This window comes from Myxocyprinus asiaticus, chromosome 34 (assembly GCF_019703515.2).
Source record: "Myxocyprinus asiaticus isolate MX2 ecotype Aquarium Trade chromosome 34, UBuf_Myxa_2, whole genome shotgun sequence".
NCBI lineage: Eukaryota > Metazoa > Chordata > Actinopteri > Cypriniformes > Catostomidae > Myxocyprinus > Myxocyprinus asiaticus.
Genome location: NC_059377.1, coordinates 15,602,143 through 15,628,020, shown reverse-complemented (window position 1 = coordinate 15,628,020; position 25,878 = coordinate 15,602,143). Strand labels below are relative to the sequence as shown.

Sequence of the window (25,878 nt, the reverse complement as noted above, 5' to 3'; positions counted from 1 at the left end):
GACAAAGGCTACGGTAACTCAGAAATCCACTCTGTACAATTTTAGTGAGCAGAATAGCATCTCAGAAGTTGTGCACACGTCGAACCTTGAATCAGATGGGCAACAACAGCAGGAGACCACGTTGGGCACTTTATTAGGACCATAGTGTTTCTAATAAAGTGCTCAGTGAGTGTATAACATAATAATAATAATAATAATAATAATAATTATTATTATCATTATGTTCTTCACCATTTAAGTATTTGGAACCTTTTCAATTCAGTGCAGATTTTTTTTTAATTTAAGGTGCTTTGTGAAATCAGACTAAACTTAATAAAATTAAATGTATACCTTATTTCTGTAATTATTTTTTTTAGAAAGACTAGCTACATGGACCTAGCCTCAGAAATAAGGAGCCATTTATGGTCTTACCTATGCTTATAGCATTGCACTGTAAATATAAGGGCAGGTACATAAGGAATTTTAAAACCTGGAACTCCAAGACTTATAGACAAATAATGAACAAAGTTTCCCTCCCGTGTAATATATGTTCTGTTCAAATGATGTTTAATATTAGGAAATAAACTGGCCTTGTTTGTCTTCGGATATTCCAAAACTTTCTTTAATTATTAGGAGCCTGATGAAAGGAAAACAGAATCTGTTATGGAATAGAAAACATTTTACTAGAACAGTCCCATCTCTGTAAAGTGTCCTACTCATGGGAAAAGTCTTGCTGACTTTATTTATGAAAAATATTAATGAAATATTTATTTTGCTGAAAATCATTTATGAAAAATAGCCTAAACACATTTAGAAACTAACTACAACTTCCACCATTGTAATGAACAATTCTAACAGATTCCACCTAATAGATTATCGTATTTAATATGAAACTGCAACATTTTTGTCAAAAAACCACATCTACTATTACTGTTGTTAAATCATGATTAATTTTAGTAAGGGTGATGTTGTGTATTTGAAAAACCTTTATTTTGGCGCATGTCAAAATAATCCAGCAGAGCAGATCCCTTGCGCTAGTGGATCGCGCACCACACTTGCACAAAAACCAGGCTTTGTGTCATTCAGAGATAGGCCCACATGTTTTTACTGTCTTGTGCTTGTGCTACATACAGTCCAGATCGCAAGCAAAGCTTGTCGCCATGTACCGTGTAAAATAGCTCTGGACATTTAGTTCCTCCTTGAGTAAACACTTTTAATCATTTTACATGCGAAGACTTGCTGTTACCCCTTAGGTAAGCCTGTTATGTATTGCATCTCTGGGGCGCAAGACGTACAGCTGCGTGGCTTTACTGGCTCATGTAGAGCTTTGACTGACAGCATGCAGAGCTGTGGCTGTTCAGTAAATAAAAGTTCTCTGGATTTCCACATTTTTACCTGTGATAATGGGCATAAAAAATTTATCAGAAGAGGGGCATTGCAAACTATTACAAATAATGATTAATTTACACCAACCGGAACCCAAACCACAATTTGATGAAAATAACCTGCAATCGTCTGAATTAATTTTGATTAATTGAACACAGTTTTTGTGTCTTTTTCATTATGTTGCTTCATTAAAGTAAATATTGGAAACAATTGTGTAGCTAAATAGATTTAGAGTGCATTTCAATCTGTTTTTGCTGAGTTCAGCATGTCCCACGTGGCATTGAAGGGCGAAACTTCGGGTCTGTGAAAACCAGATGTCGTCTTTTCAAGTGCTGTTGCATTACTGAAGCGATGTTATGGTATTTCAGGTTGAAAGACAATTACATTGTTTTTCAAATCTTAAGTGAAGTGCTCTTACACAGCTAAAACTTCTTGTCGTTATGTGTTTGGACCCTTGTCCTTGGACTGTGTCACTTCTGCCCTATTTTCGATTTGTTGATTAGGCGATTTTGTAACCGAGAAATGTTTTTAATCGAGTAATCAAATTAAATCCAGTAATCGTGACAGCCCTAGTTTGCATTACATAACCATCTACATTTACAAGCATATTCGAATGCGATCTAGTTGTGCGGTAGCAACGCGAAGGGGCAATGCGAAGGACCTGGTAGAGCCAGAAAAGCTTTACATTTTTCATCTCACATTTGCTTTTATGACACTATCGTTTAGGTTTAGAGTAGGGAGGTATGTTTTTGTTTTTACAACACGATAGAGCATTAACCTTAACCTCGTCTGTTTTGGTGAACATTTAACTCTCTTTCAGCACCAATCAGTGGACATTTCACCTTGAAACTGCCACGATACATGTAGTGAAATGTAATTTTGCAAAAATGTTGCCACAGTCATGGCATTTTATAAGATCAAGCTGTGTATATGGTACCCCAAGATACTTCAAAGCAAGTGGTCAAGGTTTGGCTGGTAAGCTTCAGCAGATAGCCCCTGCTTGTAGATGCCTTAACTACACCATTGTTGGGACAAAAAGCATCTCTCTCTATTTACGACCGTGTAAAGTATTAGTCTATTCTGAGAAATGTTCTGCAAGTAACCATGTAAATCACAAATATTTCATTTCAATGAGATGAATGTTAACGGATATTTCCCCATGTATCATAAATCATAGAATGGGGTAAATGCCTGTCTCTCTTCATATGCCCATACCCCCTCCCCCCATCTCCTTCACCCTACTAAGATTTTGCTGGCAGGGATGTCCTGTGGAGAGCATAGAGGAAGGATCTCAATTATTCAGTAGCATATCTTCCTAACTTGCCGAAATCGGCACGCAAGGGCAGAGGAGTTAGGTTAAGCTGCTCTGAATTTAGCCGTGGCTGTGCAAGCATGCCCTTGAAGCCCTACTGACACTCAGAGAGGTTTCTCGAATTGCCACATGACAACACTTTATGATCATGAGCAATGATCGATCTTGAAAACGATGATCGATAATGATTGTAACTTGACTTTACACTAAACTTGAAATTCAGTGCTAACGATACACAAATGAGTCAAAGAGGGGCCTTATTTTTAATTTTGAGATTGATTGTCATGATTTCCGGCGGTACCTTGCCGTCTGAATTATCACAGCATCAATCACCAACACAGCGCACCGTGACTTTCTGTCCGGAGCAAAGACAGCACTCAACACTCTGAAGAAGTGCACACACACCAGGCAAGTTCTTCCTTTCTAACAGCTAGACAGAGTGCAGCTGAATAGAACAAAGCACAGGGTCTTTAAAACGATTTTCAACTTAACAGGGCATATTAAAACGCAACTGGTTATGGCCTAAGCTGACACTGCATTTTTTTTGGGGGGGGGGGGTATGAAAATACACAGTTCAGCCAGCCACATTGGAAAAGTGGTGCACTCTTATTAAGATAACTATGGTAACCTGAAGGAAGAGCAGAGAGACAAGCTTTCTGAGCATTCTTTCATTTGAGGTATTATATTTATTTATTTATTTATTTATTTATTTTCCTTTTTCACCCAATTTGGAGTGCCCAATTCCCAGTGCGCTTTTTAAGTCCTCGTGGTCGTGTAGTGATTCGCCTCAATCCGGGTGGCGGAGGATGAATCCCAGTTGCCTCAGTCTCTGAGACCATCAACCCGCACATCTTATCATGTGGCTTGTTGAGCGCATTGCCACGGAGACATAGCACGTGTGGAGGCTTCACGCCATCCACCGCGGCATCCGCGCTCAACTCGCCACACACCCTATGAGAACGAATCACATTATAGCGACCACGAGGTGGTTACACCATGTGACTCTACCCTCCCTAGCAACCGGGCCAATTTGGTTGCTTAGGAGACCTGGCTGGAGTCACTCAGCACGCCCTGGGATTCGAACTAGCGAACTCCAGGTGTGGTAGCCAGCGTCTTTTACCACTGAGCTACCCAGGCCCCGATTTTGCCATTTTAAATTTTTGTAACAGACTACATTATAACATCCTATAAAAATGTATATGCGAGACACTGGAACAACAACAAGATGCAATGCTGCAGCTGAAGACATCTGTCTAACATACTGTAAAGTATATGTACATGCATATGACTATGTGCACCTCCCCCCAGATTCACAATTCAGTGTTCACCAAGCTTGAACTTTGGTACGAAAATTCTTCGTATGACCTAGCGTTTCCAGTCTCCCACGTTCTGATGCATTTGAATTGGAGTGAATGGAGCACAAAATGTAGTGTGACCACCCCTTAAGGCTTACACTGAAAAACTCTTATGTTATATATTTATACAGTGTATTATGTGTATAATATTTTTTCACGTGTAAATTAAAAATTTCACAGGTTTTAACCGTGGATTTAAATTCTTAAATTAAGACATTTTTAAACGCAGATAATAGTGAAACCATATATTGGCGACATCCCTTGCCACATTACAAGGTTTGGGAATCGACAGCCATTCTTTTTCATAACTTTTTTAAATATTGGAACTAAACTATTCCCATGATGTTCAGTTTCATTAACGGTTCTTCGAATGTCTTCGTTCGTCCCGTAATGCGGATAGAACACCATACTAAAATACTCTTGACAGTGTTTTCTACAACGCTATTTAGCGGCAGTGCTGCAGTGCTACTGAATCTATAGCAATGTCCCTTTTAGGCAAGTCAGTTTGCTCAGCGGTCATCTTGGTAATGCCCCCAGGCAGTTATTTTTAATGTTTGCAATGGGCATACAACTACAGCTCATATCTACTTGAAAAGGAAAAGACAGAAATCAATAACGTGTGTCTAATCAGCAATAAAATCTGACAACAATGGTATCAAATTTGCTTCTTTAGCTCAAATTATGCTAAAAAACCTCTGTGTTTTTCAGGCTGGTGCAGCTAATATGCTTGCACATTCTAGAGGGAAAAATAAACAGACGAGGCCAGATCAAAAATGCGATTTGCTCTTTTCTCTAAAAGATAGGACCTCCATTCCTCCAGCTGCTATAGTGTTACAGTATCTCCCATTTTTCTACGAGTGGTCCTTATACAGTTTCTGTTTTATGTTATAGCTGAGATGTGAACTTGCAGTAAATTCTGTACAATTCCCATTCCTTTATCATAACAGAAGGGAAAGTCATTAGACTTTGTCAAGAATCATGACAGTAAAAATGTAGGACAGGGTGAGCCGTGACCTGTTTTACCTCTGTCCCAATAGACTGCCCTGGACCGAGATTTAAAATGGGCTTCTTTAAGGATTAATGTAGAGATCATGTCATGATGAACCAAGCGGAAAAAAAAATAAAGGGCTCTGTGAAGCATGAAACTTCTGCTACTTTGAGAATTCAACTCCTGACCTGGTTTGACCTCCTTGCTGATTCATTTTTTTGTGTGATCTGATTGGTTTCTCACGACAGGTATACAAGGGGCTGGATCTCATCACCAACAAGGTTACCGAGGAGGAACAAGCCCAGTGTCGCCATCACATGATCAGCTTTGTGGATCCATTGGTTAGAGGGTTCACCGTGGTGGACTTCAGGAACAAAGGTCTTTCTCTCATATCCTTTTCTGTTTCATCAGTGCAGCATTTCAGATTCAAATTCCAATGTCCTCTAATACAAATACAATTATTTTAGGCCTTTTTTGTGTTTTGTTAAAGACATCCCCTTGGAAGGCTTTCGCGTTGAAATCTGTAATTCAAATATTTGTCAAATTTCAGATAAAAATGCACATACAAATTCTAAAATGAGCATTCGAATTTTGAATGTTTGCCAAGCATTGACGATGATTTGATGTTCATACCTGTCGCATTCTTGGGCTAAAACAGACGCAGTGCAATGAATAAAACAGAACGTCTCGAGACACATTTTAAAGGCTGAATTTCTTTTTAAATTGACACAACATCTAAGAAATTTCAACATTGATAAGACACAATGAGAAAAGAGCATTTGAAAAGTTTGTAAGGTGCTTAACAGATTTCTTCTGCTATTTAATGAGCTTGATTTTTCTCCCCAGCGCATAACTTACGTTTTACTGATTTATTCTTATCTGTAAATATTATAATTTCATTCATGCTAGTTTCCATTTCCAATTTTCAAAACAAGTTGTCCTAACAGCACGTTTATCGTTACCTACTTCACCGAGCAAGTGCAAACAAATGCATGTCAACCAAATGAAGCACAATGTGCAGAGAAAAGAGCTGCAGTTATTTTGACAAAAATATTGATTTTGACCAAACTTTTGTTTTTGAACATAAAATTGTAAATTGAACCATGTTTAATTTAAACCTTACATGTAACGCAAGTAATAATTTAGAAAAGTAACTGTAATGGGATTGTAAGGAAGAGTTTTTTACTTAATGATTTAAATTGACCTGCTGCATTAAAACTGTGAACAATCTGTTTTTTGTTTTGTTTTGATAATGTGAAAGGCAATATGCAATTTATATTACAATGCTAATACAGTATTTTTTGCATACTCTGCTTGGCATACACATATTGATATATATTTTGTGGCCCTATATTTTGCACATTGTTTTGAGATCATTGGGCAAGATGTGGACTTTTTATTTATTTATTTATTTTTTACAATGAAAATAAAATTAAGCTTACTCATTAGATTAATCAATGAAATAATTGGCTGATTAATCTATTATCAAAATACTTTTTAAAATGTGTTGAATTAAATCATGAATGAATGGTGTCATGCTGCTCTGATGCAATACCCTTGCAGACCCACTATTGGCTGATTCAGTGGTTGAGGGTGGCCATTTTTGGTAGGCATTATTAGCCGCTTTTCCACCATCAGACCAGTGCGTCAGTCAGGGCCAATATCCTTGGACCTCGAGCTGCATGACCAAAATTGAGGCCAATAGCCTCGCAACATTGCCCTAAAACCCACTCTTAATACGCTGTCCTAGTGCCAACGTCACTCACCCCGCCCATTTCAAAAGCAAAAGGGAAACTCGAGCTGAGGTATCGGACTCTTGAGACTAGCTAGCCCTCAAAATGAACACTGATTTGTACTGTGCCTGCATATTTATTTCCCAAACCTGTACTTTTGTGCACTGTATGGCAAGTTCTGCGACAATACACTTAATCACGTCTTCGTTTCGGCAGATGCCGCTGAACTGACGTTGCACATTTTAATCAGCCCATATAGTCAGAAGAGCCCTGATTTCATCTACTGACCAGTACTGACAATTCTCCATCTCAGTTGATCTGTTGAGGTAAGCTGGTAGATAAATAGGAAAAATTGGGAAAATGATTATCTTTATGCTGACCCTCTGACCTGACTCGGCTAAACTCCGCCTTTGACATTGACCACGCCTCAATCCCCACTTGGCCTTCTTTGGCCCAAGGGTAATCGGTGGGCCAAAGGCCATTGGCTGTTGACCCTGAGGAGGCATGACGAAGCCCCGGAAGTGACTGTGGGAGCGCAACTGGCACAGGCACGCACTAGCACACCTTCATTTGGCCCGACAGTAGAAATACGGCTATTATAGTCTTCACAACATTAAAAGTATCACCTCAGTCATCACTTAAGAATCAGGCTTAGATGTTGCTGAAAAATGACTCGGCAGCATGGTCTCAAAGCAACACTAATAGGGGTGGGTAACAATATAGATTTTTCTGATTCATTTGAATGATCTTGATAAAGATTCTAAAATCTAAACATCGATCTTTTACTCTATATTCAACCCTCCACTACACTGAGAGGAAGTCACTCGTATTTGCAACCAAATTTTGCGCTATGCGACCAAAATGTATATACACTGCCTGGCCAAAAATAAAGTTGCATGCTGTAATATTTCGTTGGACCGCATTTAGCTTTGATTATGGCGTGAATTCGTTGTGGCATTGCTTCGACAACCTTATTAGGGATGTACGATAAATTGGCGGCCGATATATTTTTGGCCAATAACCAGGAAAATCTAAATATTATTATTATTATTGTGCCGATAATGGAATTACCACTAAAATGTTGCCCAATAATTTGTTAGATTATTTGCTTGAGGCTGAGAATCTCTGACTGCCTGCAGCGTCTTTCCTTACAGCAGGGACCCAGACAGCTTCGGTCGACAGTGCCCTTGCACATACACACACAGAGTGTCTGTGTGAGTGAGAGCAGGTGAGAGTCAAGCTGATGTCGATCTCTGTGGATTATTTCAACATTTCTGCAACTTGTTACATTGTTTTGGGGCTGGTTTTAATTCGAGATACTCTGTTGTAAGTTACAACATGCCATTTCCCATATTCTGTTCATGTTTCATTTGGCAATAAAAGAAAACTCGACAAACACATGTATGTATGTTACTTTGGGGCAATAATTTTCACTTATTACTTAATGAAACAAACAGAATGTGGGAAAATGCACATTGTTACTTGCAACACAGCGTTGCGAATAAAACAATTCCAGAACAACCTAACATGGTTCATTGATATTGACACTATTTTCAGAGTGACTCGAGACGGCTAAAAATCATTAGTTTGTGAGTGAAACGAATGTGCTTGTTCTAATTTATGACACTTTTGTAACATTATGACTCATGACTATTCAATCTGTATGATGTAACCTATTCCCAACTTGTTGTGTTCATAAGTTATACAGTGGAACTGCCACATAACAGCGCTGTAAAAAGCGTCTTTGAATGAGATGCGCATAAGCACACAAACATAAAAGACACAATCACACAAACCACCACTGTACAAGTAGTCTGGCTTCTATCATAAATATTACGGCATGTATACAGAGATGAGGGTTTGCATTGTGTGTTTTGTTGTTTTATGTTCTTTACACGCTGTTTATCACCTCATTTTGGTTTAATGCATTATCACAGCCATTTGAAGTTCATTATTCTCTGTGAGTGAGTCATCAGGATTACCGTAAACACTCATATAAATGGGCACCCTACAATTTATACAAGTGTATTTTCATTTATATCTCATTCAAATCAGTATTCATCTGTAATATAGGGACATTTCTGGTTCGTGTTACAACTGCCAATCCTTAAATAGCAGCCAGTCCAAATTGCAAGCTTTTAAATGACACACATTTTTCAAATGAGAATCTTTTGATGTATAAGCTAGCAGTTCCAGGTTAAAGGATTAAAAGATTTAAGTTTTTTTTTTTTTTTTTTTTAAATATCGGGTGTTGGTATTGGCCACAATGAGCTGTGAATTATTGTATCTGCCCAAAAATTCCATATTGGTGCATCCCTAAAACTTATGCAGCATCATAACATTTATTTCTCTCCAGAGTTTCATTAATTTTTGGCTGAGATCTTGTTTTGATGACGGGAGAGTCGAACCACTCTGTAAAGTTTTCTCCAGCACATCCCAAAGACTTTCAATGGGGTTAAGATCAGGACTCTGTGGTGGCCAGTTCATGTTTGAAAATGATTCCTCATGCTCCCTGAACCAATCTTTAACAATTTGAGCCAGATATGCCTGTGCCATCAGGGAAGAACAAAATCCATTGATGGGATAACCTGGTCATTCAGTACATTCAGGTAGTCAGCTGACTTCGTTTTATTGCCGCATAAAGTTGCTGAGCTTAGACCTGACCAACTGAAGCAACCCTAGATCATAACACTGTCTCCAGAGGCTTGTACAGTGGGCACTATGCATGACGGGTGCATCGCTTCATGTGCTTCCCTTACCCATCGCTTTGGAATAGTGTAAATCTGGACTCATCAGACCACATTAACTTTTTCCATTGCTCCACAGTCCAGTATTTATGCTCCCTAGATAAATTGAAGTTGCTTTTTCCAATTAGCCTCACTAACAAGTGGCTTTCTTGTGGCCACACTGTTTAGTCCCAACCCTGTAAGTTCTCATTGCATTGTGTGTGTGGAAATGCTTTTACTATTAAACATAGCCGTGAGTTCTATTGTCTTTTTTTTTTCTTTTTTTCTTTTTTTTCTTTTTTATACAATGTGACATCGTGTTTTTAGTGATCTCTTCACTATCATTCAAGATTTTTTTTTCGACCACATTTCTTCTGTGAAGCTGACGGTTCACCACTTTCCTTCCAGGTTTTAATAATGTGTTGGACAGTTCTTTACCCAATTCCAGTGATCTCCTTAGTCGTTTTCTTTGCTTGATGCAGGCCAATAATTTGCCCCTTCTGAAACACAATAACATCCCAAATCAAAATCAAATCAAATCACTTTTATTGTCACACAGCCATATACACAAGTGCAATGGTGTGTGAAATTCTTGGGTGCAGTTCCGAGCAACATAGCAGTCGTGACAGCGATGAGACATATACCAATTTACAATAACATCAGATTAACACAACACAATTTAAAGTCTAATATACACATAATTACACACAACACAATATACAAATAATAACATACACTGTACAGTATACAATACACACAATATAGATACACATTATTCAATAAAAAAAAGTATATGTAGTATATATAGAATGTACAGTAGGTTGTATTGTACTGTATTGACATTCAGGCTGTCGGTTGATAGTAAGTTGTTAAGAGAGAATATAATATAATAATAATATAATTTATGACAGTCCGGTGTGAGATATAAGAGTAATAAAGTGCAGTGCTGATGTATTTTGATTGTGGGAGATCAAGAGTTCAAAAGTCTGATTGCTTGGGGGAAGAAGCTGTCATGAAGTCGGCTGGTGCGGTTCCTGATGCTGCGATACCGCCTGCCTGATGGTAGCAGTGAGAACAGCCCATGGCTCGGGTGGCTGGAGTCTCTGATCCTCCGAGTTTTTTTCACACACCACCTGGTGTATATTTCCTGGAGGGAGGGAAGCTCACCTCCGATGATGTGTCTGGTAGTTCGCACCACCCTTTGCAGGGCTTTGCGGTTGTGGGCTGAGCTATTGCCATATCAGGCGGAGATGCAGCCAGTCAGGATGCTCTCTACAGTGCTGGTGTAGAACCGTGTGAGGAAGTGGTGATTATTCCAAACTTCCTCAGCCATCTCAGGAAGAAGAGGCGCTGATGAGCCTTCTTCACATCGACTTCAGTGTGGATGGACCATGTGAGTTCCTCTGTGATGTGGATACCCAGGAACTTGAAGCTGCTGACTCTCTCCACTGGTGTTCCATTGATGGTGATGGGACTGTGTTCTCTGTCTTTTCTTCTGAAGTCCACCACAAGCTCCTTTGTCTTACTGACGTTGAGGGAGAGGTTGTGCTCCTGACACCAGTGTGTCAGAGTGTGCACCTCCTCTCTGTAGGCTGTTTCATCATTGTCAGTGATCAGACCTACCACCGTCGTGTCATCAGCAAACTTAATGATGGCATTGGAGCTATGTGTTGCCACACAGTCATGTGTGTACAAGGAATACAAGAGTGGGCTGAGAACACAGCCCTGTGGGGCTCCAGTGTTGAGGGTCAGTGATGAGGAGATGTTGCTGCCCATTCTAACCACCTGGCGTCTGCTTGACAGGAAGTCCAGGATCCAGCTGCACAGCGAGCTGTTTAAGCCCAGAGCCCGGAGTTTCTCATCAAGCTTGGAGGGCACTATGGTGTTGAATGTTGAGCTGTAGTTTACAAACAGCATTCTCACATAAGTGTTCTTTTTTTCCAGGTGGGATAGAGCAATGTGTATTGTAGATGCAATGGCATCATCAGTGGAGCGGTTGTTGTGGTAAGCAAACTGCAATGGGTCAAGTGAGGGAGGCAGCACAGAGCAGATGTAATCTCTGATTAGTCTCTCAAAGCATTTGCTGATGATAGGGGTCAGAGCAACAGGACGCCAGTCATTTAAGCAGGTGATTTTTGATTGCTTTGGAACAGGCACAATGGTGGACGTTTTAAAGCATGTGGGGACTACAGACAAAGAGAGGGAAAGGTTGAAAATGTTTGTAAAAACACCAGCCAGAAACACAATAACTTCTTTTCCATGACCACGGGATACGTCTTCCGACATGGTTAAGAAATGAGAAGCTACACACTGCATCAGTTAGGGTTAAAAGAATTGTTGCCATCTGAAACGTATTAATCACTGTAATAATGATCCAATCATAGACTCTTAAGTATCTGCTTATTTAAATCCAAACTGTAACTTTTTTTGGCCAGACAGTGTAATTGGCATCTAGCTGGTATGTTTAGATTTCACTCACCAGTAATTGTGTAGTATAGTGTTGGAGTATTCAGCAGTGAGATCATTTCACTGCGTGATGTGAGTAAAAGTTGTTCCATGTAATGCTTGTCCAAAGGCGATATCCACGTAACCTGTTTGTCATTGAATATTGTCTCTTTAAATGCCCTTTCTGTTCTTTATAGTCAGTACAGTCAGTTATCAAAAACAACAAATACACATTTAATTCTAATCATGCATGGCACATATGAGGTAAAGTCATTTGTGTCCTCTCTCATTAACATGCACTCATCTACAGATGCTCTTTACAGAAATGCCTGTTTTGTTAAAGAGACAGTACCGGTTTTAGCATATGTTTAACAAATCAATGTAAATACTTGTAAATAGATGAAATTATGCAATTAAACAATAAACATGCAACTGAATATAATACATGAAATAGTATTTATTGATTTAAATACATGGATTTGTTCATTTTTAAAAAGCCCTATTCCCAATGACTCAAATTATGTTGACAGGCCCTTCAAAATACTAATGTTTCTCATTGTTATTTGTCTATGTATGGATGAAATTAATGGGCCATTACTCTGCCTTTTAAGATATCATCTGATAACTTCTTAATGGATCTTCAGAGTAATTATTCTTCTAAAATGTCATTGCCTTCCTGACATATTTGACACAGCTTTTGTGTGACTGTACCTTAGACACATGTGGCATGGTCTTTCTGTAAATTTAAGGCCATAACTGGAAATGCACGTGTTTGAGAGAAAGAGAGGCGTCACTGTCCTCGATTTCCCCGCCTGCTTGCTGCAGATGTTTGTGAGAGAAGAGGAGGATATTAATAGCTAAGGGAGATGAGGAGGAGTGGCGACTCGCTGTGTCTGGAGAAGCAGTGCCGCAGACACAAGTGCACTCGCTCACATGTGAAATGATGAGTGATGGGTGATATGTGCTTCCCAGTCTTGATTCCGCTCTGTAGAGCAGTAATACCTACTGTTAAACATGCATTGATAAAGGGCTGCACAATTAATCTAAAAATAATCTATAGATTCTGATTACGGCTGCAGTGATTTAATCGTGAAAAGTGGCTATTACAGTATTCCATTTAGGTCTATTCTTGTTGTGTAAAAAAATTCTATTTTTAGGCATGTGCAAAACAACATATTTCAAAAGTTGACTAGTCGGTGGGTTACCTAACCTAGTTGACTTATCGGTCTTAAGGAAGCTCTGTATAATTATTGTTTTTGGGTTCACCTGACCCTGAATAAGTATTTTTCACACCTTGTCTAGATGGACATGTCCATTACGATGCAATTGCATGAGACTTTCTACACTGGACATATCAAAATGAACATTCTAAATGACATGCAACAATGTGTGAAATAATGTGAAGCTGTGAGCTTGAGTAAACTTTAGCAATGGTTAAATGTGTGAATAACCACTATCATACTCTGTTTTCAATGACAATCCACTGGTAAACTAGGGCTGTCAATTGAGTAAACTTTTTAGTTAAAGTAATTACATAATATGCAGATTATTTAATCAAATTAATCGTTTAAAGGCATATTTGCTGAGTGCCCCTCAAATAATATTAAATCTATATATAATGATAAAATAATTTATTAATAGTAGTATTTAAATAATAATAAATGTAATATCTATTATAAATATAATGGTTCAGGTAATTAAAAAGCATTACATTGTTGTCGCAGTTGAGTAAAGCATCAATAAGACAATACAAAAAGTGACTCTATATTATTTCCAAATTATTGAACTGGCCAACAGTCCACCGCAATCCATTTTCCAATTGACTTGGTCAATCTGTCCGAACTATATTTATTATAAAGGCTTGTTTAAGGATGCATCACTGTACACATGTATCAGACGGGACCTTTTGGAGCGTCTCACTTTGATTGTGTCGTGTTATAAACGCAGCATTTTTAGTTTGCTGTGTCAAGTTAAAAGTAGTTTGAATTTTAGCGAAAAAAAAAAAAAAAACACTTTTGAAATTGCGCTATTCCTTAATTCTGTAATGTTTTTGTTAAAACTGTGTATGCATGTGGTTATAAACAAAAGATTGTTTAAATTTGTAGATAAGTGACCAGAAACATCACAAGCTGGCTTTTGATGTTGAGCTAGATAAAACACAACTGGAATGGAACAGAACATCTCAAAACATGTTTTTAAAGTTTGGGACTTTTTAACATGACACAAAAACGCTTATGGTGGGACGCTCAAATAAACTTGAGTAAAAATTCATCGGTCTGATAATAAATTTTCGATTGAAACGCATTGTTTTTGCCACATTTACTTCTCTCATCTACACTGAAACTGTAGGGATGAACCAATATATAATATCTGGGCCGTTACCGATAATTCACAGCTCACTGTGGCCAATACCAGTAACCAATGTTTAAAAAAAAAAAAATTTAATTTTTAAACTGGAACTGCTAGCTTATTCATTAAAGGCTTCTCATTTGAAAAATGTGTGTCATTTGAAAACTTGTAATTTGGACTGGCTGCTATTTAAGGATTGGCAGTTGTAACATGAAACAGAAATGTCCCTATATTACAGATGAATACTGATTTGAATGAGAAATAAATGAAAATACACTTGTATAAATTGTAGGGTGCCCATTTATATGAGTGTTTACGGTAATCCTGATGACTCACTCACAGAGAATAATGAACTTCAAATGGCTGTGATAATGCATTAAACCAAAATGAGGTGATAAACAGCGTGTAAAGAACATAAAACAACAAAACACACAATGCAAACCCTCATCTCTGTATACATGCCGTAATATTTATGATAGAAGCCAGACCACTAGTATAGTAGTGGTTTGTGTGATTGTGTCTATTATGTATGTGTGCTTATGCGCGTCTCATTCAAAGACGCTTGTTACAGCGCTGTTATGTGGCAGTTCCACTGTATAACTTATGAACACAAGTTGGGAATACAGTGCATCCGGAAAGTATTCACAGCGCTTCACTTTTTCCACATTTTGTTATGTTACAGCCTTATTCCAAAATGAATTAAATTCATTATTTTCCTCAAAATTCTACAAACAATACCCCATAATGACAACGTGAAAGAAGTTTGTTTGAAATCTTTGCAAATTTATTAAAAATGTGTACATAAGTATTCACAGCCTTTGCCATGACACTCATAATTGAGCTCGGGTGCATCCTGTTTCCACTGATCATCCTTGCGGTGTTTCTACAAGTTGATTGGAGTCCACCTGTGGTAAATTTAATTGATTGGACATGATTTGGAAAGGCACACACCTGTCTATATAAGGTCCCACAGTTAACAGTGCATGTCAGAGCACAAACTATGAAGTCCAAGGAATTGTCTGTAGACCTCCGAGACAGGATTGTATCGAGGCACAGATCTGGGGAAGGGTACAGAACATTTTCTGCAGCATTGAAGGTCCCAATGAGCACAGTGGCCTCCATCCGTAAATGGAAGAAGTTTGGAACCAACAGGACTCTTCCTAGAGCTGGCTGCCCGGCCAAACTGAGTGATCGGGGGAGAAGGGCCTTAGTCAGGGAGGTGACCAAGAACCCGATGGTCACCCTGACAGAGCTCCAGCATTTCTCTGTGGAGAGAAGAGAACCTTCCAGAAGAACAACCATCTCTGCAGCACTCCACCAATCAGGCCTGTATGGTAGAGTGGCCAGACGGAAGCCACTCCTCAGTAAAAGGCACATGACAGCCTGCCTGGAGTTTGCGTAAAGGCACCTGAAGGACTCTCAGACCATGAGAAACAAAGATTGAACTCTTTGGCCTGAATGGCAAGCGTCATGTCTGGAGGAAACCAGGCACCGCTCATCACCTGGCCAATACCATCCCTACAGTGAAGCATGGTGGTGGCAGCATCGTGCTGTGGGGATGTTTTTCAGTGGCAGGAACTGGGAGACTAGTCAGGATCGAGGGAAAGATGAATGCAGCAATGTACAGAGACATCCTTAATGAAAACCTGCTCCAGAGCGCTCTGGACCTCAGACTGGGGTGAAGGTTCATCTTCCAACAGGACAACGACCCTAAGCACACAGCCAAGATAACAAAGGAGTGGCTCCGGGACAACTCTGTGAATGTCCTTGAGTGGGCCCAGCCAGAGCCCAGACTTGAACCCGATTGAACATCTCTGGAGAGATCTGAAAATGGCTGTGCACCGACGCTCCCCATCCAACCTGATGGAGCTTGAGAGGTCCTGCAAAGAAGAATGGGAGAAACTGCCCAGAAATAGGTGTGCGAAGCTTGTAGCATCATACTCAAAAAGACTTGAGGCTGTAATTGGTGCCAAAAGTGCTTCAACAAAGTATTGAGCAAAGGCAGTTTACATCATACAGATTGAACAGTCATGAGTCATAACGTTACAAAAGTCTCATAAATTAGAACAAGCACATTCGTTTCACTCACAAACTAATGATTTTTAGCCATCTCGAGTCACTCTGAAAATGGTGTCAATATCAATGAACCATGTTAGGTTGTTCTGGAATTGTTTTATTCGCAACGCTGAGCTGCAAGTAACAATGTGCATTTTCCCACATTCTGTTTGTTTCATTAAGTAATAAGTGAAAATCACTGCCCACAAGAAACTTACATGTTTTTGTTTGAGGAAGCGAGGGCCGGGTAAATGTCCAACGTAAGTCTTTTATTTGACACACTTTTCAGTATAAACACTTAAAGCTTTGCTTTTCAGCAGAACACTGTTGCGTGTGTCTCTCTCTCTTCCCTCCGGCGGTCTGGATTGTGCTTTTATCCCTTTCCAACTCTCACTGCAACACAAAACAGCTGTTAGAGAGAATTTCCCACAGGTGTCAGTCCTTACCGCTCTTCCTCTCCCGGCCATGCTCTCCACAGACATCGCTCGGCCACGCCCACATCGCCACAGTCACGTTTTCATTTATTGTCTCAAGAAACATAAACAGAATATGAGAATTGTCATGTCGTTACTTATAGCAGAGTATCCCGAATTAAAACCAGCCCCAAAACAACGTAACAAGTTGCAGAAATGTTGAAATAATCCACACAGACCGACATCAGCTTGACTCTCACCTGCTCTCACTCACATAGACACCCTGTGTGTGTGTGTATGTGCATGGGCACTGTCGACCGAAGCTGTCTGGGTCCCTGCTGTAAGGACAGACGCTGCAGGCAGTCAGAGATTCTCAGCTTCAAGCAAATAAACTGTAACAAACTATTGGCGAAAATATCAGTAGTATTTCCTTTATCGGAGCGATAATTTTTTAGATTTTCCTGGTTATCGGCCAATAATATATCGGCTGCCGATATATCCTGCATATAAAACGGCGTTTTCCACTACCAGATATTTATTATTATGTAAACACTCTACATTGCTAATACTGTACTTTGGAAAACGATGACGTAAGAAAACTAAAAATGGAAATTTCAAACGAAAACGTATTAGTGTGGCTGTCGCGGCCGTGCTTTAAAGAGGAGTGGTGGTGGCGTAGTGGGCTAAAGCACATAACTGGTAATCAGAATGTTGCTTGTTCAATACCCACAGCCATCACCATTGTGTCCTTGAGCAAGGCACTTAACTCCAGGTTGGTCCAGGGGGATTGTCCCTGTAATAAGTGCACTGTAAGTCGCTTTGGATAAAAGCGTCTGCCAAATGCATAAATGTAAATGTAAATGTTAAAGAAGGTGAAATTTTAAGAAGGCTTTTCTTTAAAATTTTCTGAGATTCCGAGGTTTTAACTTACAAACTATCTAATAGCTAAAACAAATCACGCTTTCAGAATGCTAGTGAAAGCACGGCTGTTAAAAATATAATCTCGAAAGTAATCTATTCGAAAAAATCTAGATAAACATGGCAATCTTGCTGATTGACTATTCAACAATTGTAACGCATTCCTATGGATTGCAGTGTCAAGAGAAATAAATAACAATTACGATTTATCAAAATCCTGCAGCCATACTCAGAAACTTCTTTCATGCATCTGTTGTACACATTCAAAGATGCTCAACTTCGCTTTTTCTGTCTCTCTCCATCCGTATCTCCCTCACAACCACTTCACTAACCCTTTACTCATGTCTTCCTGTATCTTTATTTGACTTCACCCCTCTGTCTCAGCCTGTATCTGCCCCTCCCTGCTTTTCTCTCTTCCTCTCTCTTGTTTTCTCCACCTCCCTCCCCAGAGAGAACAGAGTGATGCAGGTGGGAATAGACCGTGTGTGTGTGTTTGTCTGTCTTGAGTGAGGTGGAGTTCTGCTATGTTTTCTCTTATTGAAGCAGTTATCTAATTGGTCCAGGGCGGCAGTTTCTGATGCTGTTTATTAGAATCTCCAACCGACAAGTCTCACATGAGACTTGATTGATGACATCACATTACAGAGCACATTATTGCTAGTGATAGCTATAGATCTGAGAATATGATACTGCATTTTGTTTGAGCACTATAGCAGCAGTACATTTAGTTGCAGTTTTACCAGTCTCAAGTGATTCCACATGTATGATTGTGATAAATAATTTATTCACCAATCAGCCACAACATTAAAACCACCTGCCTAATGTTGTGTATGTGAACTCAGTGATTTGGTGCATAGCATGATTGTTGGTGCCAGATGGGCTGGTTTGAGTATTTCTGTAACTGCTGATCTCCTGGGATTTTCATGCACAACAGTCTCTAGAATTTACTCAGAATGGTGTCAAATACAAAAAACATCCAGTGAGCGGCAGTTCTGTGGATGAAAATGCCTTGTTGATGAGAGAGGTCAACAGAGAATGGCCAGACTGGTTCGAACTGACAAAGTCTACGGTAACTCAGATAACCGCTCTGTACAATTGTGGTGAGAAGAATATCATCTCAGAATGCTATTCTGAGATGCGGGTTGGCATTGTTTTGGAGGCACAAGGGGGACCTACACAATATTATGCAGGTGGTTTTATTGTTGTGGCTGATCGGTTTATATTAGTTATAACTGTGAAGTCATAGGATGTTTATTTGAAAATGTATTCTTTGTCTTGGCATTTGGATTCCTTAATATGACACACAGAAGACATGCATCGGTGGAAAAAAGCTGCCCATCATTGTTGGAGGCACGACTAATACATTGAGTCCATTTTATGGAAAGTGCTTACTGACGCTGGGGTAAATATGAGTTAAACATGCTGTTAGTATGAAAAATGTGTTTCTGTAATATTACAGGGCTTTTAGAGTCTTTCTATGCATCTGTTTGCAGAGATAATCTAAAATGAGTCCACTTCTGTCTGACCTGCAGCAGGGGAGTGACACTGAGTAAGAATGGGGCAGGGCACCTGAATCAAAGGTGGAGCTTTAGAAACTGGGTGGACCTGAACTTCACAGAAAGCTGATGGAGGTGGACCCTGATATGGCAGCCATATTGCACTCTCATGATGCACGCAAGATTGCAAGGTAGTTGCAAGACATTGTGGCAATGCTTTATTATCCTACATAATTGTGCTTGACCCTTTGATCTTGGACTTTTCCTCTCAAGACCACATAAATGAGGCCTCGGTTTGGGTCTCATTATTTTTTGTTTTGGTCTGGATCTCGGCCTATGGTCTCAACATTAAAAAGGCATGGAAAAATAATTTTAATGTCTATAGTTAATATACATTATTCTAGTTATGCTCTGCTCTAAAATATTTAATTGGCTAGAAATGTTAAAATCCTTAACCAGTAATGCGAACGACTAGAAAAATGTCAATATCATGGAAAGTAATTGTTCTGAAAGTGTGGGAACCCTGAAGTATCTTATGGCACTTTTCCACTGCACGTTACGGTTCGACTCGACTCTGCTCGCTTTACTTTTCTGAGTTTGCTTTTCCACTGCAGTTTAGTGCTGCCTCAATGTGGGTGGGATTATAGGCTGATCGTCATATTTGCATCACCCCATCCAGCTCTCGTTGGATCTTCTCCTCGGCTACTAACGAGAGAAACGTCTGCACCTCGTTTGTTGACCATGGCGTGGTTTTGTGCAGAGCCATTTCTTTTTACAATTCGAAAGTCGCATGAACAAATGATACTGCTATCACTGTTGCTAACTTTAAAACTAGCGTTTTGATGTCCCGTGTCGCAGATCCAGTGACATGGTAGTGACGATTCTCTCTGACCAATTAGTGATCTGCAGGGTTTTGACGTCACGTTTAGTATCGGATCGGCTCGCTTGGATCCTCGACCGAGGTGGTACTAAAAAAAGTACCAGGTACTATCCACAGTGGAAAACCCCCAAAAAGCGAGCAGAGTCGAGTCGAGCCGTACCGTGCAGTGCAAAAGCCCCTTTAATTAGTACCCCAATATGTTGTGGGCCTCGATCAAGAGCTCAATGGATTGCACTTTCAAACCTACAACCTTTAGGTTACCAGACCATTTTTAATCATTGTGCCACGGCACCTATACCGTCCTCTGTAAATGCCTTTTTGCATTGATTGAAGTTTTTTCCGTTAGAGTTGAAGTTGAATGGCCCTTGGGTGTGAATGCTTATGTCTTGCTGTGGTAAATTTTGGCTTTTTTTGGGCTGTATCTGTTTCTCCACCTGTTTGGGAGAATTGTGGTTCGCTGCGGTTTCCAAGCATTTTACATGCGTTTTTTTTCCACATGCTTCAATTGGTGCTTGATCGTTATCAAGGGGTTCTTCTGAGGTATTGGCATGATGAGCTTGTTTAATTGATGCCAGCCTGTGTGTTGCTTCATCTGGGGTGTCACTGTTGCAGTAGAAGGGCTATTCACTCACAGTTCAGACTGAGTCAAGTATTCAGGCAGGGTTCCCGCGGATCCATAAAAAGTCTTAATGTCTTAAATTCTGTTTTCCAAAATTTAAGGTCATAAAAAGTCTTAAATATCTTAAATGGTACAACAAAAGTATTCATTTTTATTTAAAGAGCTCTTAAATTTTGGGGTGGAAAGACAGAAATCATGATATGACCTAATGTGAGTATCAAACTTCAAAAGAATGCGATTTAATTAAATAAATGCATGCACTGTGTCCTTCAAAGTGAAAACACAGCCCTGTACTTTCTCCAAGCATGCGGGGCTTGTGAGTGTTTCCAGCTGTTGCAGAGCAGTTCACAATCATTAAGCCATATCGGAAATTTATGACAAGCGATCACAAATGATCAGCTGTTGATGATGATATAGTGTTGATGAAATATGACAAATAAGCTGTTTTTTTTCTTCTTTTTTTTAAAGAAATACAAGAAAGCTAAGTTTCGCAGGCAGAACCTGTTCTGCAAATCAAACCTTTTAAGTCAACATGTTCTAGCAGGTTCATCAATTGATGATTTTTGTCTTGGTCACCTCTTGTAAGGTTATGAGGAAGAGGGAACCTTGAATATTCTTTGAGTAAATACTTAACCACAATCAATTGCTTCATATTTAGCCTTAGATGACTCTGCCGCTTAATGAAGGGAATCAAGGATTTTGACATGTAACACATCTCCCATTGACTGATGTAGATGTCTGTTGGATTTGGCAAAGTGACAAAGTCAAATGACACATGTTTTAACATCAAGAGTATGTGGAGTTACCTGAGGTTGCCTTTACATTTGCGTTCTTTTGAATTCACTGGAAATGGATTGGTCTGTACTGCTGCATGACTTTTCATGTGACCATGAGTTTTGTCGAGGGTTAATTATCTGTTTAATTTTTTGCATTTCATTGTGCCTCCCAGATTTATAAAGACTATAAATATCATCTGCACTGTCATGTGTATTTAAATCTGAATATAAAATTATATAAATAAAGTAAAATGGAAAATTGTCTCACTTTATCATTAGTAGTGCTTGTTAAAGAAATACTTCAACCAAAAATGATAAATCTCACAGCATTTACTCACCCTTATGTAGTTTAAAACTCGTATGACTTTCCATCTTCCATGGAACACAAAAGAAGATATTTTAATAGAGATGTGATGTCTATTGCAAATGTATGGTGGTCAAACCTTGAAGCAAAAAGCACACACATGCAGCATAAAAGTTTTTCTGTACATATTGGCATTGCAAACTTTAGGCACAATCATGATTTCAAGCTCGATTACACTTCCTAGTACTTGACGCATGCAGCGCGCTAGATGGCATTAGAGAGTGTAATCGAGCTTGAAATCATGATCTCCCAGGAGACTGCTGAGTTATATTTTGGTCTATTCTCAACCAACACCGATTAGATCGATTTGGAAGACATGAACTAGAGTCTTATGCATTACATTCATGCTGCATTTGTGCTTTTTGAGCTTGAAAATCTTGTCACCATTCACTTGAATTGTATGGACAAACAGACATATTACTATCAATATCTCTCTCAAAATATAATAATTTTTGTTCCGTGGAGGAAAGAAAGTCTTACAAGTTTGAGACTACATAAGAGTGTGTAAATGATGAGAGGATTATCATTTTTGGGTGAACTATTTCTTTAAGCCAAACATCAGACAAAGCCAAACATTACTGCTAATACTTGGGATTTGCAAAACTGCATATTTTTAAAATGGTTAACTGTAACCAAATTTTTTTTTTTTAAGTCAAGGAGGGACAAGTAAGCAATATATCCCACAAATACTGTTAATTGAGCTTAACTTGTATTGGACCTGTAATGTTGCTTTAAGGAAGACCTGTATAATTAGGGTGGCTTCATCGTCACCCAACCCTGATCAGGTGCATTTCTTAGGGGGAGGTTTTATAAGTTCCAATTCAAAACCGCTGGACAGAGTTGAATGGGACGGAATACAGGTGTTTTGAAATGTTTAAAGGTGCACTCAGTAACTTGTCTTTGTATCATCTTGGACTTAACTCTGACACCTAGAGGCTTGGATGCAGCATAATTTAAAATCAATAGTTTTCAGTTACAGATGCCATTATAGAAATTTAGTATTCACAGTCAGCCATGATTACTTAAATCAATGAGTGAAAGTGTCAAATAACAGGACGGTTACTGAGATTTAGCGAGTTGTACTCGGCTGGTCATGTGATTCTAACATGGCAGCCCCCATGTGCGGACCCTCTCCTTGTAGAATAAAACAGCTTTTATAAGGTTACTGATATGACTGGAGTTTTCATTTCAAGGTGAGTGCTCATGATTTCCTACATATTGAAAAATTACAATTTATGTCTAGTTAAACTTTTTTAATGAGGAAAAAATTACTGAGTGCACCTTTAAAAGTTAGATTTTTTTTACTTAAAGGTGCAGTATGTAAGATTCAGAAACCCTTGTTATTAATGATACCTGTGGCCATTAAGTGAACTGCAGCTTGTTGCTCGTGATAGCGTGCACACACTCCATAGGGATGCGAGCGAGCATCGACCAAAACAAAGAGACTGAATGTGATTCACCGGCATCATAATGACAGATAAGGTAGCATAATTAAAATTACACAGTTATGATTGTTTTACTACAAACTTTGAGACTGTATATTATATTTGACTCTCCAGTGCCAGAACAGGGCTAAATAAAGTGTGGATGTAGGTCTGACAATGCAAGACTGTAGTTTGAAGTAATCACTTTTCTTTGCATGATACATTGACTGCATTTATAAGATAGCCTATGTCGGCGTTAGCTAGCTAGCTAGCCAGCTTTATCAATAGCTGTTAGCTAAATTTGGTGGATGATGACAGTTGCTGTTTATAAAATAGACTGTACATTATAAATATATTGACACAATTCAGTATTGATGTGATGTGAGTTTGTGTTATAGTCGGCGTTGTGTTTGGAGTCGGCCGTTTGCTGGATTCCATCTCTAAGATAACGTTACCTAGTGTTGCAGTTTGTTGTCGCTGTTGAATAGCGGAAGAGAAGCACTGAGGCAGGGCTCTCGGGAATGCGCAAAACATCACATACTTTGGATTTTCCCGGCAAAAGTGACCCGCTCCCTTCGCATGAAAATCAGTCTACAGGCTTTAATAGGCAAACCAGGAAGTCCGGGAAGGGCTCATTTTTTAAGTTGTGTTACAAGCCGTTCACACACTGGCAAAAAAAAAGGCGAATATTACATGAAAAATTTTACATACTGCACCTTTAAGAAAGCATTTTAAAACATAATACTCATGGTGGAATGCTCAAACAATGTCGTGGGATGCGACATTTAATGGGAATGAATTTAAAGACGCAACTTCTCTTTGAGGGTATTACCTGTTTTTGAACTGTATAACTGCTAAAGCAAAACATATTGGCAACATGCTAATTAAAGCACCACCTTTGCCACCTCACTAATTGAATAGCTAGTTATTGGACAACATCATGACCCATCACTAGCTACTGCTTGGAGTTTGAAATTTTAACCCCAAGTATTACATTTCTGTAAGTAACTTGTCCTACAAAGGTTTTGCCTAAAGACATGAATGATACCTTAAATTTTGGGGCTTATTAAGGAGATGTGTGCTATTGCTTTTCTAAGTGATTGGACTTAAGATTTTCACCTGGCAAATTATTAAACAGACTATAAAAAGATTTGGGGGTGGGATCTTTTAATTTTGGTCAATAAGCAAGCACCTTACCTTCCACTAACACCCTAGCATTGTGGCAGTGAGGTTTATAAGGCAAACACCACTTGCATTCAGTGTTTCCCACAGGATTTTCTGAGATTGTGGTGGGTGGACCTCGGACCCTTTAGAAAATTTTGTACATTTTAAAGTTAAATGCATCAGTCTGGTGCACATTGAGAGCAAAATTAAGAGGCTAGATCTATGAAGAACTTTGTGCTCTTGTAAACAATTTTTGCTCTAGTAGTAATTTAATCATAAACACATTGCTTGTATAGATATGAATGGTGATGACATGGCAAAAGAAGTCACACCCACAAAGCATAAACGAGATGGAGTTTAACGCAGTTCACAAATGGTCAAAACACAAAATCGACTAGAGCATATATTTGAGCCAGGGCTCGACATTAATCATTGTCATGTGCTTGTACTCCAGACAAGTAAATGTTGCATGTTCAGCAGTCAGCACACACACATACGCCGCCTGTCAATCAAACAGGGCGCAGCTGTTACCAGATCGCTAGCGAATTATAAAATTACACACTCTGGATTATTTTCAACAGCAGAATAAGAATAGTAGCCTCCGAGTAATAGCCGGATGTGTAACCAAACATACGCCTGTCGATCTGTCTATGGACGATCGCAGTCTCTCTAAATAAATGTTGCCAACTTGGATGCACTTGGCAGTAAACATCAGCTGTTTAATCGTTTCTTTGGATTAACACAGCACTTCCCCATACGAGTCATCTACCACTTTAATGTGTAATAGTAGCTGAACGATGAGATTATCAGCACAAAGTTTTCCCAATTCATGAGGAGCTGCGCGTGTTGTTCAGCTTTCTCCCAGAGGATTATTGTGCTCAACTCAAGTCCGAAGAGACAGCGTTTACGTGTTTTATTGTCGTTGTTTTCACTATTGTAAATATAATACAGTTGTAGGCACTGGGATATTTTCATCTTCATGATTTGTTTACAATGCATTCGGTCGCGACTTGCGAGTGGACGTTTCCCCAGTCGTCGTACTCAAACCACGAGGATATAACTCCATGTTTACATTGATTAAACCAGTTATTTTCTGTAATCAGACTCTGGGATGGAAATGGGGCGGGGGGGCAGACTGACTGACTGGGAGTGAGAGATGCTTTGTCAAAGCAACGGCGCAAAACACAATGTTAAATATCTTTTATGTTATTATGAGAAGTGTAAAAAAAAATTTGGTTCATTATAAAAATGTGGCGGGCCACCACAGTCTTGGTAATTAAAAGGAAACACTGGCACTTCTTCAGAAATGTTCAAATCAAGTTTGGAAATAAGAACAGTCTGACGCAGACTTACAGCGCCTGTTATTGAATTTGGCAGCTGTGTAGTATTACCATCAGCCATTAGATATATGGCACAGCAAATCACTTAAATCTTGATTCAGATCCTACAGCGATCAGGACATCAAAGTGAATCATACAGCGCTGTTTTGAAATATT

The 25,878-nt window shown here is 39.2% G+C and overlaps 1 protein-coding gene across 1 annotated transcript in view; it reads left to right on the top strand.

The window, feature by feature from the left end:
* LOC127424819 (uncharacterized) overlaps nucleotides 1–25,878 on the top strand; it is a 74,545-nt gene that overhangs the window by 30,875 nt on the left and 17,792 nt on the right. The window contains exon 2 of the mRNA XM_051670265.1: nucleotides 5,269–5,398. Coding sequence (XP_051526225.1) covers nucleotides 5,269–5,398 — 130 coding nt within the window. The remainder of the gene's footprint in view (nucleotides 1–5,268; nucleotides 5,399–25,878) is intronic.